We start from the raw sequence: 18,738 nt of genomic DNA, 5'->3' as shown, positions 1-18,738 counted from the left end.
GGGAGTAACTCGTTTTGGATAGTGAAATGGCACAAGCTTGTCCAAAATAAGCAAAATCTGATTTTCACTGGTCCTCCCTGTTCTTGATCATTCAATTAAGTATACCAAAAAAGTTACAAGGAATGACAGGAAAGAAAAGAGAGAAAATCAGAGAGCAAGTGTGGAAAATGTGCAAGAGCTTCCCTAGTCGTCAACTTACATACACTCGACATGCGACCAGACACAGCGGAAAGTATCTCTGTTGAGCAGCAATTTGACACCTTTGTTTCATGAGTGAATGCATACGCTTCAAGTCCTATTCCCCAAATTACTCGTTGACCGATAAGATCAAAACGATGAGCCAGTGGACGAAAAACGTACATACTACTGCCACTAAAATAATTCGGCGATAAAACGCACTGATGATCCATTAGACGAAAAACGTACATACTACTGCCACTAAAATAATTCGGCGATAAAACGCAATGGACCATCAAACTGCCAAAAAGCTATAACTTGTTATCGCTTTTAAACATTTAAAATTCACGACCAAAATACAGTCAAGGCAGATATAATACAATGCTTGAAGAAAAGCGGAAGTCAAACATGACAATAAAATAAAAACCAAACAACAACGATGAAGGAAGAGGAAATGATTAAATTGACTACAAACTTCTTACACAACATTACTTTACACTCAATAGGGAAGGGCCTTCTGGTGACAAAAAAGTATCTGTAGACTTGTCCTCCATGAACTATACTTTTGAGTTTACTAAGTAAGATCATTTAATCTTACCTTAAGTCCCTTTCCATATCTGTTCTTAATTATCACTGACAATGGTAACATCTTAAGTATGATTTTTGAGAATCTTCACAAAGATGATGTTTAGATGATTAGCGTTAGTAACACCCCATCAAATATAAATTACAGCCACTTTAACCGCAACTAACTAGCCCTATTCTTACTTCAGTGAAGTTATTTTAAACCCTGATATCTGTACGTGACTATCCGACCGAAAGACAAACAAAAATACACCCCTGTAAACTGCCTCACACTTCCATAAAAACGACTTCCCACCTCCTTATTGTAAGCATCCATCAGCTCCTTGGCAAGTTTTTGTACATTCGAGCATTGCCTTTTTGCTGCTCCCGAGCAGCTTTGATGAGCCATTTAATGGCCAAAAATCGACGGCGCCGTTGGTTGATTGCGCTGGGCACCTGAAAATTACAGACATGTGAGTTAAACTCTTGTCAGAGTATGTATGAAATACAAAGGGATAGATGCTGATCATAACAAACTCTACAAGAATAAGTAGTGCTAAATTAAGAGCGTAGAGTAAAGAATACATGCTGTTCTGCATAATGACTATGCCAAACCAAACTGCTGTATTGTATAATTAGTATGCCAGACACTATTGGGAGGGTCAGGGTTAAGAGTTTATTGTCAGATACTTCTGAAGCAGGACTTTGAAACCAACACATGGTTGAGAAATGAAAAGTACTGAAAAATCATCAATAGCGAAAAAATTCAAGGTTTTGTGACACAAACTCTAAGAACAGGAGTAACAACATCCTCTGGCACACACAATTTCCAGTTATCTTTCCACTCTGGTCCTTTTATAATTCTGTGAGCATTGGTTGGCTTTTTCAGAGCTTTACTTGAAGGAATTGTATCTGAAGACTTTGAATTTACATTCATCAAAAAAGTGACCGAGTGTATACCAGCATGTAAGATGTACATATATACATGAAACTAGATGATTGGTCACCATTACATATACATTGTTTAAAACCCAATGTTACAGTTTCATGTTGTCACGGCAGTAAATAATTGGTGCTAATTGGAAAATGAACTTCTGTCTGCTTCAAAAAACTTGAGTTGTTATCTATGGCCCCTACCTGGTACACAGTACCTGCCCTCTTCATGCCCACCACTCCTATAACTGGCTTGCAATTCTCAATTGCAGTAGCAAAAATTTGTAAAGGATCCGTCTCTACTGAAATAAGAAACTTGCTGCCTTTATTTCATTCAAGCATCTGGTCAAGATGAGATCATGCACATACTACTACACACACTTTTTCTCCTCCAAGCCACAGGAAATGTGTCTGAGAAAATGTAGTGGAATAGCGAATTTGACCGAAAACTGATGTGGAAACCAGAAATCATACGACTGAATTGATACCCTGCAAATGTGAGGAAAACAAGTCATTGTAGGTTACCACAGTTCAGTTACAATATGCAAGTCACTTTTTCATCTTAAGCAAGGTATTGAGTATGAGCTATTGTAAAACCTATGACTACTTTGGTTGGTTTCTGACAAGTAATTTTGCAAACTGACCAGTTAGTAAAGTTCAGGACTCCTAAAAGTGACTAGCGTTGATGCTTGCAGTCCACTGTTCTAATCAAGGTGATGTTCCTGGTTTTTTCCTTGAAACAAAAAAGGACTTTCCAAATATATTCTGATGTTCACAGTTTTTTTTAGTTTCATAGCATCAAACAATTGTATGCAAGTGTTCTCTTTTCAGGAGGGTGGCATAAAACACATCAGTTGGATGTCTACAGATACTTAAAGGATCAGAAAAAAAGTGAATTTCAAAAACATATCGACTGATGCAATGTAAGGAAGTATTGCAAAAAATATCATGATGAAGTAACTGTTGAAATGTTACTCCTGCAAAAATCAGTAGAAAAGAAACTCACTTCTTCAATTTTTCCTTCTTAATCTCTTCCATTGCCTGAAATAAAATAAAAGTAGAATGGTTACAAAAATATCCAGTATACATGCAGGCTTGGAAATTGCCTGTACAACCTTAACTTGAATAAAAAGGAACACTTAATACCGGTAGGCGTGATGTAGTACTGAAACAAAGGCTAACTAGACCTCTCTAGGTTACAGTTTTCCTTTTCTTTAAAATTAGGTTGATTAGGTTGCAATTGATATAAATTTGTAGGGCAAACTTATCACGAAAAATTTCCAGAAAGAGTCTAGAATAAACTTGATGTAGGGTAACCCTTATACACTCTTGCATGTTTATGTTCTCTTCGCGAGGGATTCTCTGGCAATAAGAAACTAATAAATGGAGATGTATTGAAAAGGCATTGGATTCACTTTTCTGTCGATTTGTTATGGTGTCTAAAAATTATTATTACTCAGACTCTGTTTTGAAATGGTCGATAAAGAAAGCCGATCGTTAGATTCTATGGATCTATATGGTTTCGCTATTGATCTCTTATACGCTAAAGTGTATTGATTTAGTCGGTTTTTTGATGCCTCTTCCATTACATTTTCTTTATGTGTATTATAGTCTATAATCGCAAAATGATACATTCATTCGTCGATGGCACAAACAACATAGTCATCGCTTTCTCTGTTCCCGAATAGAGGCATTCAGAGCACCTGTTTCTCAGAAATTTGACATTTCCAATGTATTTTCCACAATTTCCTGTTATTTGAATAGCTACATGCATGATTTGTTCTGATTGGTCCGGCAATGACACCCCAAAATAATGCAGGCGCTAAAGAATGTGCTCAGCCAAGCAATTCTATCTTTAGAGAGCATTCAGTTTTCGAACGGAATATTTTACCTCAAGATCTTTAAATCGTAGTACGATGTACAAATCGATCACATCCACTCAAAGAACAAAACGGATATAGTATTGAAAGATAACGCGAAAACCACCGGGGAACCAGTTTCTTAGAAATCGGCTATAAACTTCCGTTTCCGCAAGGTCGAATATCTCACAAGAAGTAACTGTGGATAAATCGATCTAACGTTTACATTTAATACATTTTTGGTGAATGATGCCAAGAAAGAAAAAATACTTGTTGTGGCGACCTAAGGGCATAATACGGATAAAAAAATAAATATTTTCATCCTTGGATATGTGCAGTTTTAACGCAAACAAATCAGCCATACCTTGTTGGCTTGTTGCAAAACATTTGATTGGTCGGAGAAAATGCCGCGTCATAAATTATAAAGAGCGACTACCTGCCTACCGTCACGTTGATGCCCATAACTTTGACTCGGTAAGAAAGAGACAAGACGAATTTTTCGTACCGTTTCGGCTACGAAGATTGCCGTTTACATCCTGCCCACAATCATGATCATGGATGAACAACTCCGGCAGATTGCACCAAGCGAAGACTTTGATCCAATGGCGGCTTTACTCGGGATGAATGTCTCTGTAAGAAGAGAACTGTATCAAGAGCGTGCAAGAATCAACGAAATGGTTGTTGGTCAGCACACTGAGGATATCGAGTCCCTCAAAAGAAGATTGATGAGAAGAACAAAGAAATCGATGAGCTACGTAAATCAATGGACAGTCTGGTGGAGCAGAATCAAGAGTTAAGCGTGGCGCTTAATTCTAGAAACGAGGAGATTAAAGCCCTCCAGGCGAGAATCGGTCGACTCGAGACTGATAAATAGGACTTGGAAGACGAGCTGAAGTCTGTTACAGTCAAGGTTAGCCGAATGGAAAAGGATATCAGAGAACTGAACGAAGCAAAGATCGCCCAAGAAGAGAAAAACATGGAACTACAAGAAAATTTTGACAAGGTCACGGGCAAGTTAGAGAGTAGAAACCAAGTATTGAAGAAAGAGATAAATGAGATTCAAGAATCACAACACAAGGAGGCGTTGTCGCCATCAATAGTAACCCCAAGAGCAGGAGGACGTCAAATGCTTACTCCTCCATTACCAAGGCACCATCAGAGAGCCGATTTGGAACTGCATACCTCGCTCACTTTGGGAGAGCTGTGCCAACAGTTCCAGAACAAGTTGTATAAGATAATATTCCCAAATTCGTTTCAGTCAAACAGAAACTACAAGATGAAGAATATTTGGCGCGATTTGGATGGACTGCCTCAACTGGAAGAGGAAAAGCAGCGATCAAGGAAAAAGTGGGACGAAGTAAAGCAAAAGTTGAAATGGGATGAATGTTACGAAGATGCCATGAAAGCACTCCAGGAAAGCCGAAATGTGGATGCCCATCCAACCCCTTTATACTTGCAAGAGCCGCAGAACTCATGGATTCCAAAGGTAACCTGAAAGGTTGGCTGTATTTGAAACGAGTGAATGAGTTGATAACTATGTGGAAAAATGTTCAGACAATGGAGTGAGTCATTTATTGGTATCGCTGAAATAGTTTTAAAATCAAATTTAGCTGCTTTATTACTAAGGAAGGATAATAGAAACTTGTGGCTTCATTCTAAGTTACCATCCATGCGATTGAGCTACAGCTAAAGGGAACTATGTTTCACACGCTAAAATATGGAGACGAACATTGTCAAAGTCACGATGTTTCATTTCTTTATTTTAAACTAGATTCTATTAGGGACTACTATTAGGGAGTAAGAAAAACAGTTTCGATTCTCGATGCATGTAAATCATCCACAGATTTGAAGTTTAAATTTAGCCTAATTGTGTGGTCGCAAACTTCCTTTTTGCCTAAGGATTGAAATGTGAAAAAAGTTGAACCAAAATGCTCATAACCGAATAAAACTGTCGCCTTATCGAGGTTAAAATGCGAAACCAGTTTGCCTCGCGCTAACAGAATGGCTGATTGTAGTTATACTGTGGCTTGCATCAGAACCTCGGTCTCGCTTTTACTCAGTGCTGAGCCTCGTCTGTAAAGTAGGCGATTCCTCTTCTTCTAATGTTAATACTTAGTACAGATTTAAATACTCATGCTAGACTTCTGTAAGCCGGTAGGCAGACATAATTCTGTTCTAGGGGTATTTCAACTTTCACTTTCTTTCAAGTATTCTTTTATTTCAGGATTGAGAAAGAAAAAACAATGTCAGCTCAATTAATCCACTATACACAGGAATTCACTGAAGTAAAAACAAACCTGACCTGAAACCATATTCATTACTTTTATCCATCTTATTTCCCTCGGATCGCGCGCAAAGAAGTCACATTGATAAAGAAAACCATACATAGTTCAGGACTATAAAAGTAATAAGAGTTTTTCTGCATTGCTTCTGTGTACATTCCAAAACGAAGCTTATTTATCTGTACAGCTTCGAAAATTATGCTTTTATCTAGTTAATTCCAAGAGTAAGTGGATTTCCGAGAAATTAAACTCTTGCTGAATTGCATAACGCAACAGGTCACTGTTTTATATTAAAGTTCACACGGCAACCAGGTGGACAATCAGAAGTAGTTTGATGCTACACTGGTTTGCAGATTTAATGAATGTAACCGAAGAAGTTACAATTCATAGACCCAACGTTTCGAAGCTCCTGTCTAGTGCCTTCATCAGGGGTGATCTAAACACTGCAACAAGAGGTCCTTTTTCTTTGCAAAAAGGAAGATTCAGCTTTATCGGAGCATACTTGCCTAACCAACCATACAATTGGGTGGGATAATTCTAAAATTATCACCACTAATCGGCGTTACCACCAGCGCCTTTGTTTGGAGGCTTGGCATGTTAACTCCGCCCACGCTCCTTTAAATCGTGACGATGGCGGTTTGCTTCCTGACGCCTATTTACACCTCGTCAGAAAAAAGGCCGCTAATTAGTGATCATATAAAAAGACCTCTTGTTGCAGCGTTTAGATCACCCCTGATGAAGGCACTAGACAGGAGTGTCGAAACATTGGGTCTATGAATTGTAACTTCTTCGGTTACATTCATTAAATCTGCAAATCAGTGCACAGGCGGCCCAAGCTCCAGCTGTGAGATGAGCATCTTGCGCAATAACAGTCATGGCGGAATTATAAGAGTTTGTATGGGCATATTTACGACCGCTCTAAGGAATAAAAAATACGTCAAATTCTCAAAAAAAAAACCTCACCTTACTTCCACAGTGTGTCGCTTGTTATCTGACCGCTTACTTTGATGAAAAGAGCCCATTTAAGCGAGTTGTTTATTTCGAGGTTTTCAACGTACATAAGAAAAGCCCTCAGTAGAAATCGATCAAGAGGCTATTGTTTCGATCGGCCAATCGGCCAATGTGATTATTTTCGGAGTCAGAAGAAAATATTGGAAGGATTAGTTCCAGTATTCAATTTAGCTCTATCTGGACAAACTTAGTTTAATGTTGCTGACAAGACAACTGTTATTTCGTTTCGTCCGCACGGATATCCAGCAACAATACTTATCACGATTTCCATTTCAGATACGAGTTCGAATTGATTACGTCCCTGCTGCAACCGTGGAATAGACTATTTTTTTACCGAGGACATTTTTTCTTTTTGAAATTGAAAGGAGATTATCGAGATTTACGAGATCAGCTGTGCGGTTTGCAACTATGCCTGTAAATTATTTTGAATTTGTAAACATTTCCGGAGGCGAATTCGATTGGCCGATCGAAACAATAGCCTCTTGATCGATTTCTACTGAGGGGACCCGTGGTTCTAAAATAATTTATTGACGATAACTGACGGTACGGTCCCCGGCAAAGATCAGTTTGAAAAGGAGGTAGGGTTACCGAGCTGGTTTTCAACGGTCGTGTGTCAAGGTTGATGTGGCCGCGGGCTGTTAGAAACCTCTAAACTGGAAATTTTTGAAGCAAACTGCGACTTAGTGTCGGTTGCACGGGGAAGATTGAGTTTTTAGTGAATTGGAATGAAACTACAGTATATGTGCTTGGATTCTGCGTTGGATTTGTGGGCGCCCGGTCATTTTGAGCTTGGATTTTTCGCTTCTCGGATCAGGCGTTCGGAAATGGAGTGTTCAGCCTTGGGCTTTTCTTATGAACGTTGAAAACCTCGAAATGGACAAAAAAATGCGTTCTTTTCATCAAAGTAAGCGGTCATATAACAAGCGATACGCTGTGAAAGTAAGGTGAGGTATTTTTTTTGAGAATTTGACGTATTATTTTATACCTTAGAGCGGTCGTAAATATTCCCATACAAACTCTTATAATTCCGCCATGACTGTTATTGCGCAAGATGATCATCTCACAGCTGGAGCTTGGGCCGCCTGTGTTCTGACATACGTTTTTGTGTATGTACAGGAGGATTGTTGTGGAGTGAATTATTATACTGATTGGAGGAATACAAAGTTCGGAGGACGTAGAATCTTCGCAGTACCAGACACCTGCTGTAAAACAAATGAGTTTGGGTGTGGCTTTAAGTTTGAAACTGACGATATCAACCGCAGGGTGAGTTTTGTTTTGTTGATAGTTGTGTAATTATCGCCGCAGAATTGACGAGTCCAAGGACTGTTTTCCTCTTTTTAACTGGATTTCAACAGAAAATTCCCTTATGTACCTGGAACCCTTTTTTAACTCGTCTTTTTTTGTTTGTTTGTTTGTTTTTTTTTGCTCTTTGGTCTGAAGTTTTAAGGAGAGAAAAACCCTGAACTCAATGTACTGGAAATTGCGAGTGTTGAGCTGTTTTCTTTTAACTATGTTTTTTTTCTTTTGTAGGGATGTTTAGAGGTGGTAAAGGGCTCTGTAGGAAAACGTCTATTGGTAGTCAAGATAATGGGATTCTTTACCTTGTTTGTTGAGGTGTGTACTGTAAAGGTTGTTTACATACAATTTTCTCAATAAACAGCAAAAACAATGTTCATTTCACGTGGCGCGCCACTTTTTCTCACCGATTTCGTTGACTGCGCTGTCGGAGATGGACTTCGTTTAGTCTACGGAGACGAACGAAACGAAATCGTAAACCTTAAGTTTGTAACTAGAGGGTTCATTTTATTTTGACTATCTTTTTTTTGTCCATTAAAAAAATGCGAGAAAGGGAGTTTTTATTAAGGTGCAGGGGATTTTAGTGTCACCTAACGAATTCATTTCCGTTGAACTGTTTCTTATACTGACGTGAGTAGCAGAAAGGGATAGAAGTTGTCATGTTACAATTTTTGTTCATGACATCTTTCTCAAACTAGTAATTTTCAAACCTTTTTTCCCGTCCTCACAGGTTGGTGTGGTGGTTGCCACGGCAATCATTTGGAAGAAATACATGAGTGAGTGGTGACTGACTGATAATGGCTGTGAAGGACCACATGAACGCATGCATAACCCGTGATTGTGGTCTAAAGGCCTGACTGATCACGTTAGTGTCATGTGATATAATGTCAGTGCCGAAAACACAATTATGTTTTCAATTTGTTGATCTCTTTCGCATCACTATTTTATCTTAGTGTCAATTTTAGCGAGCAGAGATTTTCGTATCAACAACTGAACCCCTATTTCGCATATTTATGTGAACACATAATTTTGTGTTTTCGTCTATGTTTAAAGGGGCTCTTTCAACTTTTAGCTTCATTCTAAGAGGCATTAAATATGAGCAAAAATAGAACCTAATAGTATGTTCAATAGCCCTCTCTGATCACTAAATCACGTGGGAGAAGGTTGAAAGTTAGGGTAGAGCACGAACAGTTGTACAGTTTTCTTTTCTCTCTATTGTCGTTTTTTGCCCAAGGATCACATCTTGATATTAAATTGAGGAAAAAGCAGACTAATTTTAAGCAGCACAAAGTTTGTTAAAATGTCAATTTTGTTGACAATTTATTTCGCAGTTTTGTATAATTATTGATGATTAACATTTTGTTTTGTTTGTTTGTGTGCGATCTATTTGATGTCTTAACTACGGCTTTATTTGTAGTCTGATTACTTGTTACGATCTCAACAAGATCGTCTTGACTGAATAATCTCAACAACATGAAGTTTTTACTCGCCATGATTTTATTTACCCGCGGCTTTCTCAGACGAAATGTTTACTCGTTGATATTTATTAATTCTCTAAATTGTGTGCTTTTCTCCGACAGGTTAGAATGTGGTAGTACTTTCTAATTATATGAATGGAGTATCTTGAGGTTTTCTTTTTCTTTTTAAAATTTAAATTGTCTTTGGATAGACACTAACTTTCCTCTGCGCTCCTCTTAGCTCTAAACACTTATTCTAGCATAAATAGTTGGATTTGCTCATTTTTTGTAAATACTGACCACCCATGGACGTTTAGTTTACGCAGTTAATAAAAGCAGTCAGGGGCTTTACTGAGTATGGTGCACTCTCATTCAGTATTGCAGCTGCTGTATACAGTAAAGTGTTATTATCCAGTTAGATACGGTCGTAGATATCTGTACCCACAATATGATGAAATTATGGCTGAACAGAATCAATAGAAAATCAAAAGAAAGAAAGGAACGAAAGAAAAACCCAATTAAACAAGATAAAAACAAAAAGCAAAATAAAAAGAACTAGCACAAAAGTTGATAGGAAAAAAACGATAAACATATACAAAAAAACAGAAAACAAAGGAAAAAAAAAGCAGGATTCATCTTGGTTCCGGACAATCTTGGGCTATGAAGGGGATGGGGAGGGGCCTTTCTTGCGTCTTTGTGACATCTGGGAACACACTGGATTCTACTTCAAAAAAATGGACAAGGATGAAGTCAAGGTCAATCTAGGAAAGCTTTCCAAAGCTTCACCCTTACCTAAAGAAACTGTGGTGTGAATTACTCACCCTCCCACCCACGCCCTGTCTATATGCCTACTTTTTGTCAGGTAGCACCGAATGCATTTTACTATGGTCTGTTTTTCTCCACAAATAGAGTGCGCAACATTTGACGACCGACAATTGCTCGGAAACATTCTCAATCTTTAGATTATCCATTTGTATCTTGTATCGTTTCCTTAGTTTCGCGATAAATATGCAAACAAACTATACAATTGTATGGTTATTTTCTCAATGATACACAGTTCTACGCGAGCAAGCTAATGAGGACAGTCTTGAGTAATAAAGAAGCACCTAAAAGTACCAGGGTGGAAAATAATTTCACCTGAACAGTGCCTATTAGTAATAAACAGGGCAAGATTGAGATGACAGTCTGGATACACGGCTCAGATGGAGTGTTTCAGTGTATTTGTTCCCAGCAGTTTGTTGCACCTTCCTTGCCTACCTTCTCGTGTTGACCGTGTGTCTAATTCCATGTAAAGCAACTGGGAACGAGTCCTTTTCTTCCCATGAGTCCTCGTGTTGGAGATACTCGTTACCAAGTCCTTTTCAGTTTCTCAAAATCCAACATGGCGGCCACGAGGGCATTGGTGTTACTTAATTGTCTTTCATGTTCGCGAAGAAGTAACAAGTTTCTTGGTGTTTTTACTCGGAATTTCAGTGATGCAAGAGTTTTATTTAGTCGCCAACCCCCTAGGTAAAACGTTTGTGTTTCAGAAATGCTATTCATTCGTGGAGCGATTTGTACAGTTTTTGCAGATGTACATCGCATGCAACATGCAGTCCTCGATCCAACGAAAGTGATCACCTCATTATCAACTCTTTTCACCAACATCAGTATGCGTATCCTCCATATTGTTCTCTGCACATCATTTAAGCTTCTGACGTGAATAATTTGTGAAACAATGTAGAGCTTCTTTAGTTGGTGATTATTGCTTCATTCTTATAACCACAACGTGTGATTCGGAGATGATTTGGTAAGGAGAAATTAGATGTTAGTCACTCATAATGGTCAAAGAGTTAATTCCTTAAGCCATGTCTGAACAATTTTAATTAGCTCCTTTTTTTTTTTTTTTGTTCATAAGCATTTTGTTTTTTATTTGCAGAATACAAAGTTGCTACAGGACTAATACTGCAAGGTCAATGTGCTCATCTCAGTCAGCGTTGTAAGTGCTGAACACAGTTTTGTTTGTCTTTGTTATATTAGTCATGCCAGTGGAAAGCTTAAGGTTTTGAGAGACATGATGTTATATTCTTTAGTATCTACTCATATTTTTGATCTATCTTTTTGTTAAATCATCTATTTAACAATTAGATTCCTTGTTACCCTGCATCTGCTGAGTAACAGATTACAGTTGAAGTCAAAATATGGTAAGATCAATAAAGTGGTACACAGCTGAAGCTGAGGGTGTCTTCTGTGATCCATTGCAGAGTAGATCCATGGCAGCATGGAATCTATTTGTTTACGATGCTAAAGAGGGCAAAAAAAATTGTTAATGTTAATGTATGTATTTGTCCTCCAGCTTAGATCGTGGTTAAGAATCTATCACAATGCATGCACAATTTAGCCATTTGAAATTTACTTATTTACTCATTTATTTATTTATGTGAAAATTGCAATGGGATAGTGGTTCATTTCATGGATTTCAGGTAATAGGTTTGGATCTGAGCCTCAGCCAGCTCATTTTATCATTTTCTTAGGCCACACTCTATTGTTTCAGGGTGCCTCTCTCAGCTCAGGGGTGTCGGTGGATATACAATGTACTCAGATGGTCAGGAAATCTTTGGAAATTGCAGAGGGATGGGGGGTTGATTTATGTCCTCTCACGGTCCCTCTGTGATCCCAAGAATATGATTTGTTATCTACAAACACTTTAGGAAATGTCAGAAGTTGTGGAGGGGAGAGGGAGTGGGGTGGATTTATCTTAAATGGACAAGCAAACTAGTGGAATAATAATACTCAGTTATTTATTTAAATTGCATTGAGTAACAGACATATGTACAAGAATTTTTGTGGAAGAGAATATCACAAATGACTCTGAGGTTACCCTCCAAAATCAAGGAAAACATGGGTTTTCAAAATTTGCTAGGGAAGCATGGCTTCAGATCCCCCCTTCTGGGGGCTACATGCAGTAAATTGTATTAGTTAACCCACTTGTTAAGTTCACACATCTGCCTATAAAAGATTTGAGCAACATTTCCTTGGTTAATTATATAATTCTCTTGCTACTTCATATAATTCATAAAGACCCTGATAACAGCATCCAAGTTCTTAAATTTTCTTCACCACACATGCTACAAAACATTTTTGATTCCAAGAAAATGTGTTGTAAGTGTTTGCAACCTTTATACATGTATTTCTTGCAGTCATGTTGTCTTCAGTGCACCCTAATCAATATTTGACTCTAAGTGAATTGTTTCCAGACTTTACCAAATTATGTTCTTACATGTACTTTCAAACCAAATTATTTTATATTTCATTAACATGATGATAAATTAGTGTGTTTTTTGTCGTGTATCAACAGAGATTTCATAGATAAAGACATTAAAGGCAGTACAAGTCCAACAAAAAAAGATGCTGATGACACAGATTCGACATCATCACTGAGTCAGAATGAACTTCTGAAGCAGATGTAAGCTTTAAACTAATATCATTGCTCATTTCCCCTTTCCAAAAAGAAGTAATATGGTACCTTCAAGTTATTTCTTTTTAATTTACTGATTCTGTGTTAAAATCTGCAGAAATATATTTGATACTGATGAAAAGGTTGAAATTCCCAAAGCTGCAGATTCTCATATGACCTCCTCAATGTTAGATGATGAACTTGTCAAGTAAGTATAGTACATTACTTATTTATTCTCAAAATCTGCCAAGTAATCATCCTCTGAAGTTTCTAAAAATTTCCTTTCAAATTTCCTGAGATGATTTTGTTCTAAATCAAAATTACACTTATGTCTAATTTACAATTTTCTTTTCTCTTACCCATTTGCTTGTTTACTGTAACGGTGATGATGTAAGAATTCATATGTACACTGTACATGTGTTAATTCCTTGTAGGGGATTGTAGGGTTGGACTGTATTGTCTTAATTTACTTTTCTAAAGTACATTAATTTTGTACTGTCACCTCAAAAGTTCAAGGTTGGATATGACCAGGCCTGTATCATTTTGTTTAGAAACCATTCTTTGCTTCTGAGAAATGAGGGATAGGGCAGTGCTCTAGAGAGTTGGTATCATTCCTTGGAGTGTGAACCCAGAACTCTGTGGATGAATTAACTGAAAATGACATTAAATTTGTTTTTTCTAAATTTATTTATTTTTCCCCCAGTTTCTTTACAATGTATAAAACTTAGAAAAATGACTGATCTGACTTGACAATTCAGACTGATTTTCTTAAAGGCACTTGTCTCTTAGTTTTCACTCACACTTTTAAACCAAATTTCAGCAAATTCGTGAATTGCATGATGTGGGGTGGTAAAAAGTCTTTATCACAGAAAATCTTTAAACTGGTAAGTTGAGCAGGTTAGTTTATACATGAAATAACCACATGCCCATAAAAAAATTGTAAAGTGGTACCTTTTTATCCCAAAGTTTGCCAGAATGTGTTATGAATGGTTCAGAAGATTACACTTTTTGTCAAGGATCTAAGCTAAAACCATTTTGGAACTCCAAAAAAGAAACTGGAATGAACTAGTCTGATAAATGCAACATTAGCCAATTGGAAGTTTTCAAACTTATTTGTATGATCATTTATTTTCTGAAGGCTCAATGATGGTTGCTAAAATAGATCACAGCAGGTTTAGAGGAGTTGATTGTTTTAAAGAATCAGTAGCTTGTATGCTGGATATTTTTATAACCATTCTACTTTTATTTTATTTCAGGCAATGGAAGAGATTAAGAAGGAACAATTGAAGAAGTGAGTTTCTTTTCTACTTATTTTTGCAGGAGTAACATTTCAACAGTTACTTCATCATGATATTTTTTGGAATACTTCCTTACATTTGCATCAGTCGATATGTTATTAAAAATTCACTTTTTTTCTGATCCATTAAGTACCTGTAGACATCCAACTGATGTGTTTTATGGTATCTCCCTGAAAAGAGAACACTTACATACAATTATTTGATGTTATTTAACTCAAAAAACTGTGATCATCAGAATACATTTGGAAAGTCCTTTTTTGTTTCAAGGAGAAAACCAGTAAACGTTACCTTGATTAGAACAGTGGGCTGCAAACATCAACACTAGTCACTTTGAGGAGTCCTGAACTTTACTAACTGGTCAGTTTGCAAAATTACTTGTCAGAAACCAACCGAAGTAGTCATAGTTTTTACAATAGCTCATACTCAATACCTTGCTTAAGATGAAAAAGTGACTTGCATATTGTAACTGAAATGTGGTAACCTACAATGACTTGTCTTTCTCACATTTGCAGGGTATCAATTCAGTTGTATGATTTCTGGTTTCCACATCAGTTTTCGGTCAAATTCTCTATTCCACTACATTTTCTCAGATACATTTCATGTGGCTTGGAGGAGAAAAGTGTGTGTAATAGTGTGTGCACGATCTCATCTTGACCAGATGCTTGAATGAAATAAAGGCAGCAAGTTGCTTATTTGCATTTTTTTTAACCTAGGCAAAGACAATCATCCCAACCTGACTCAGTAGAGACGGATCCTTTACAAATTTTTGCTACTGCAATTGAGAATTGCAAGCCAGTCATAGGAGTGGTGGGCATGAAGAGGGCAGGTACTGTGTACCAGGTAGGGGCCATAGATAACAACTCAAGTTTTTTGAAGCAGACAGAAGTTCATTTTCCAATTAGCACCAATTATTTACTACCATGACAACATGAAACTGTAACATTGGGTTTTAAACAATGTATATGTAATGGTGACCAATCATCTAGTTTCATGTATACATGTACATCTTACATGTTGGTATACACTCGGTCAATATTTTGATGAATGCAAATTCAAAGTCTTCTGATACAATTCCTTCAAGTAAAGTTCAAAAGCCAACCAATGCTCATAAAATTACAAAAGGACCAGAGTGGAAAGATAACTGGCAATTGTGTGCGCCAGAGGACGTTGTTAGTCCTGTTCTTAGAGTTTGTGTCACAAAACCTTGAATTTTTTCGCTATTGAGGATTTTTCAGTACTTTTCGTTTCTCAACCATGTGTTGGTTTCAAAGTCCTTCTCCAGAAACATCTGACAATAAACTCTTAACCCTGACCCTCCTAATAGAGTCTGGCATACTAATTATACAATACAGCAGTTTAGTTTGGCATAGTCATTATGCAGAACAGCATGTATTCTTTACTCTGTTCTCTTAATTTAGTACTACTTATTCTTGTAGAGTTTGTTATGATCAGCATCTATCCTTTTGTATTTCATATATACTTTGACAAGAGTTTTACTCAGACACATGTCTGTAATTTTCAGGTGCCAAGCGCAATCAACCAACGGCGCCGTCGATTTTTGGCCATTAAATGGCTCATCAAAGCTGCTCGGGAACAGCAAAAAGGCAATGCTCGAATGTACAAGAAACTTGCCAAGGAGCTGATGGATGCTTACAATAAGGAGGTGGGAAGTCGTTTTTATGGAAGTGTGCTGCAGTTTGTAAGGGTGTATTTTTGTTTGTCTTTCGGTCGGATAGTCACGTACAGATATCAGGGTTTAAGATAACTTCACTGAAGTAAAGACTAGGGCTAGTTAGCTGCGGTTAAAGTGGCTGTAATTTATATTTGATGGGGTGTTACTAACGCTAATCACCTAAACATCATCTTTGTGAAGATTCTCAAAAATCATACTTAAGATGTTACCATTGTCGGTCATAATTAAGAAAAGATGTGGAAAGGGACTTTAGGTACCCAATAAGGGAAGTCTTTCAACGCGTTTATTAAGTGTATATTCTGTGTTTAGAAATTTTGAATGCATAGTACTTCTCACAGTGTGTAGTTGCGTTGATAGATATACTCCAACGAGTAACAGGTTAATTTATCCTTACTGTATCGTCTTGAAAGCAAAATTGTGTTGAAATTGCAGATTAATCAGGAGCTATTATTAGATTTGACACCAAATTTCCAAACCTGATGATTATCAAGAACGAGGAAGTTGATGGTTTAAGGAAACGGGAATATTTTTATTCAAATTTTATATTCCAGTGCAGCTCAGTCTCTGTCATTATTATTACTAAATAATTATTATTATTATTATTATTATTATTATTGTTGCTATTGTTATTGTTGTTATTATTATTATTATCTTCATCGCCGGTACTGTTCTTTTACATAGCAGGCCAAAACACATTTAGCAAATACATGCAATTGAGAGTTTGATATGTTATTAATTTTTGTGTATTATTTTTGCTCAATTATTTGTTTATTTTTTTGTTGTATTCAGGGTACTGTCATTAATAGGAAGCACGAACTACACAAAAGAGCTGAAGACAACAGAGCTTACGCACACTTTCGGTGGTGGTAATACCATACTAAAGTACAACAATGAACTGTTGAGTTCCATGATTTTCTCTCCATTTTCTTGTTTTACGTGGTGTTTCAGCAGAGAAATCGCTGCTTGGTTGAAATGCTGAATGATCTTACTTAGTAAACTCAAAAGTATAGGTCATGGAGGACAAGTCTACAGATACTTTTTTGTCAGCAGAAAGCCCTTCCCTATTGAGTATAAAGTAATGTTGTGTAAGAAGTTTGTAGTCAATTTAATCATTTCCTCTTCCTTCATCGTTGTTGTTTGGTTTTTATTTTATTGTCATGTTTGACTTCCGCTTTTCTTTAAGCATTGTATTATATCTGCGTTGACTGTATTTCGGTCGTGAATTTTAAATGCTTAAAAGCGGTAACAAGTGAGAGCTTTTTGGCAGTTTGATGGTCCATTGCGTTTTATCGCCGAATTATTTTAGTGGCAGTAGTATGTACGTTTTTCTTCTAATGGATCATCAGTGCGTTTTATCGCCGAATTATTTTAGTGGCAGTAGTATGTACGTTTTTCGTCTAATGGATCATCAGTGCGTTTTATCGCCGAATTATTTTAGTGGCAGTAGTATGTACGTTTTTCGTCTAATGGATCATCAGTGCGTTTCATCGCCGAATTATTTTAGTGGCAGTAGTATGTACGTTTTTCGCCCACTGGCTCATCGTGTTGATCTTATCGGTCAACGAGGAATTTGGGGAATAGGACATGAAGTGTATGCATTCACAAATGAAACAAAGGTGTCAAATTGCTGCTCAACAGAGACACTTTCCGCTGTGTCTAGTCGCATGGCGAGTGTATGTGAGTTGACACTAGGGAAGCTCTTACACATTTTCCGCACTTGCTCTCTGATTTTCTCTCGTTTCTTTCCTGTCATTCTTTGTAACCTTTTTGGTATACTTAATTGAATGATCAAGAACAGGGAGGACCACTGAAGATCATATTTTGCTCATTTTGGACAAGCTTGTGCCATTTCACTATCCAAAACGAGTTACTCCCAAAAACGGATCAATATTCCGTAACGGTGACTCTTTTTTAAGGGAAAGTACATGGACGAGGCATGTCCGAACGATTTGCTGCCCAATAGTTACATTGTGTGGGCCTGGGCTTACGCTAAGATATGTGGCAGTTTCAATTTACCACATTGTCGGCAAGCCGCTTGGGCCATTTATTGAAGTTGAAATCTCTTCGGCAATTACTTTTGTTTTCATCAAGCTAAATCATTAAAATTTATTTTGTCATTCTCAGTGCCATAAATTTTCAATTTAAGATCAATAGCTTTGCAACACAGACAAGTCGACGTTCGCGTGAAAGTTGCGGGAAGGAAACATGCAATATGATAATTTTCAGATGTCCATACGTGTTAAAGCTTGTAACATACAGTTCCTTTTGGACCTTAGCTCTCTGTCGTCAACAATAACTTCGAATGCAGTTGAATTTACACGCATCTTAAAAACTTCTTGTTTTAATATCAGAGCTATATTTGAATGTGAATTTATTTAATTACAATCTGAACTACCGGATGCTTCTTCAACATCCTGAAAGGAGTTAATTATCCATGTCTTTCTAGGAAATTCTCTATCGTGATTCAGCGAGTTTATATTATCACGCAGCTAGTAAAAATTATTTATCTATTGCCCTGTTTCCCCACTTAACGTCGGTTGAAAATTTTGTATGCCTTAGCTGTAACTGATCAATTAGCACACTATATTTCACCAAAGTTTAAACGCAGTTAAGAGCTGGAGTAAGTCCTGATAGCTTATTTTGTCACATTTTAATATAAAACGAAAAGTAGGATAATAATCACGGAAATAGCTCGAGTGATAAATTGTTTGAAAGGGAAAGTGACTACAGCG

The 18,738-nt window shown here is 37.1% G+C and overlaps 2 protein-coding genes and 1 pseudogene across 2 annotated transcripts; all 3 read left to right on the top strand.

Annotated features, from left to right (window-relative positions):
* Window positions 1–4,009: 4,009 nt before the first annotated feature.
* LOC136283099 (tropomyosin-like) lies at window positions 4,010–5,100 on the top strand (annotated as a pseudogene).
* A 2,758-nt stretch (window positions 5,101–7,858) lies between these two features.
* LOC136282964 (CD63 antigen-like) lies at window positions 7,859–10,077 on the top strand. Its single transcript, XM_066171125.1, has 3 exons — window positions 7,859–8,089; window positions 8,357–8,440; window positions 8,853–10,077. The coding sequence occupies exons 1-3, from the start codon at window positions 7,859–7,861 to the stop codon at window positions 8,907–8,909; spliced, it is 372 nt and encodes a 123-aa protein (XP_066027222.1). The 3' UTR covers window positions 8,910–10,077.
* An 853-nt stretch (window positions 10,078–10,930) lies between these two features.
* Window positions 10,931–17,133, top strand: LOC136282941 (small ribosomal subunit protein uS7m-like). Its single transcript, XM_066171074.1, has 9 exons — window positions 10,931–11,088; window positions 11,498–11,557; window positions 12,917–13,024; window positions 13,134–13,223; window positions 13,836–13,899; window positions 14,272–14,306; window positions 15,027–15,153; window positions 15,836–15,976; window positions 16,796–17,133. The coding sequence occupies exons 1-9, from the start codon at window positions 10,961–10,963 to the stop codon at window positions 16,874–16,876; spliced, it is 834 nt and encodes a 277-aa protein (XP_066027171.1). The 5' UTR covers window positions 10,931–10,960; the 3' UTR covers window positions 16,877–17,133.
* Window positions 17,134–18,738: the final 1,605 nt, after the last annotated feature.

Source organism: Pocillopora verrucosa, chromosome 8, assembly GCF_036669915.1.
Source record: "Pocillopora verrucosa isolate sample1 chromosome 8, ASM3666991v2, whole genome shotgun sequence".
In the NCBI taxonomy this organism is placed as follows: Eukaryota; Metazoa; Cnidaria; class Anthozoa; order Scleractinia; family Pocilloporidae; genus Pocillopora; species Pocillopora verrucosa.
This window is presented reverse-complemented; position numbering and strand designations above follow the sequence as displayed.

Excerpts from the sequence above, each read along its gene's own strand:
- LOC136282964 (XM_066171125.1), top strand. The coding sequence starts at position 7,859 with ATGACTGTTATTGCGCAAGATGATCATCTCACAGCTGGAGCTTGGGCC. Across the intron at positions 8,090-8,356 it reads CTGACGATATCAACCGCAGG|GGATGTTTAGAGGTGGTAAA; the intron begins GTGAGTTTTGTT and ends TTTCTTTTGTAG. Across the intron at positions 8,441-8,852 it reads TCTTTACCTTGTTTGTTGAG|GTTGGTGTGGTGGTTGCCAC; the intron begins GTGTGTACTGTA and ends CCGTCCTCACAG.
- LOC136282941 (XM_066171074.1), top strand. The coding sequence starts at position 10,961 with ATGGCGGCCACGAGGGCATTGGTGTTACTTAATTGTCTTTCATGTTCG. Across the intron at positions 13,025-13,133 it reads AATGAACTTCTGAAGCAGAT|AAATATATTTGATACTGATG; the intron begins GTAAGCTTTAAA and ends TAAAATCTGCAG. Across the intron at positions 15,154-15,835 it reads GGGCAGGTACTGTGTACCAG|GTGCCAAGCGCAATCAACCA; the intron begins GTAGGGGCCATA and ends TGTAATTTTCAG.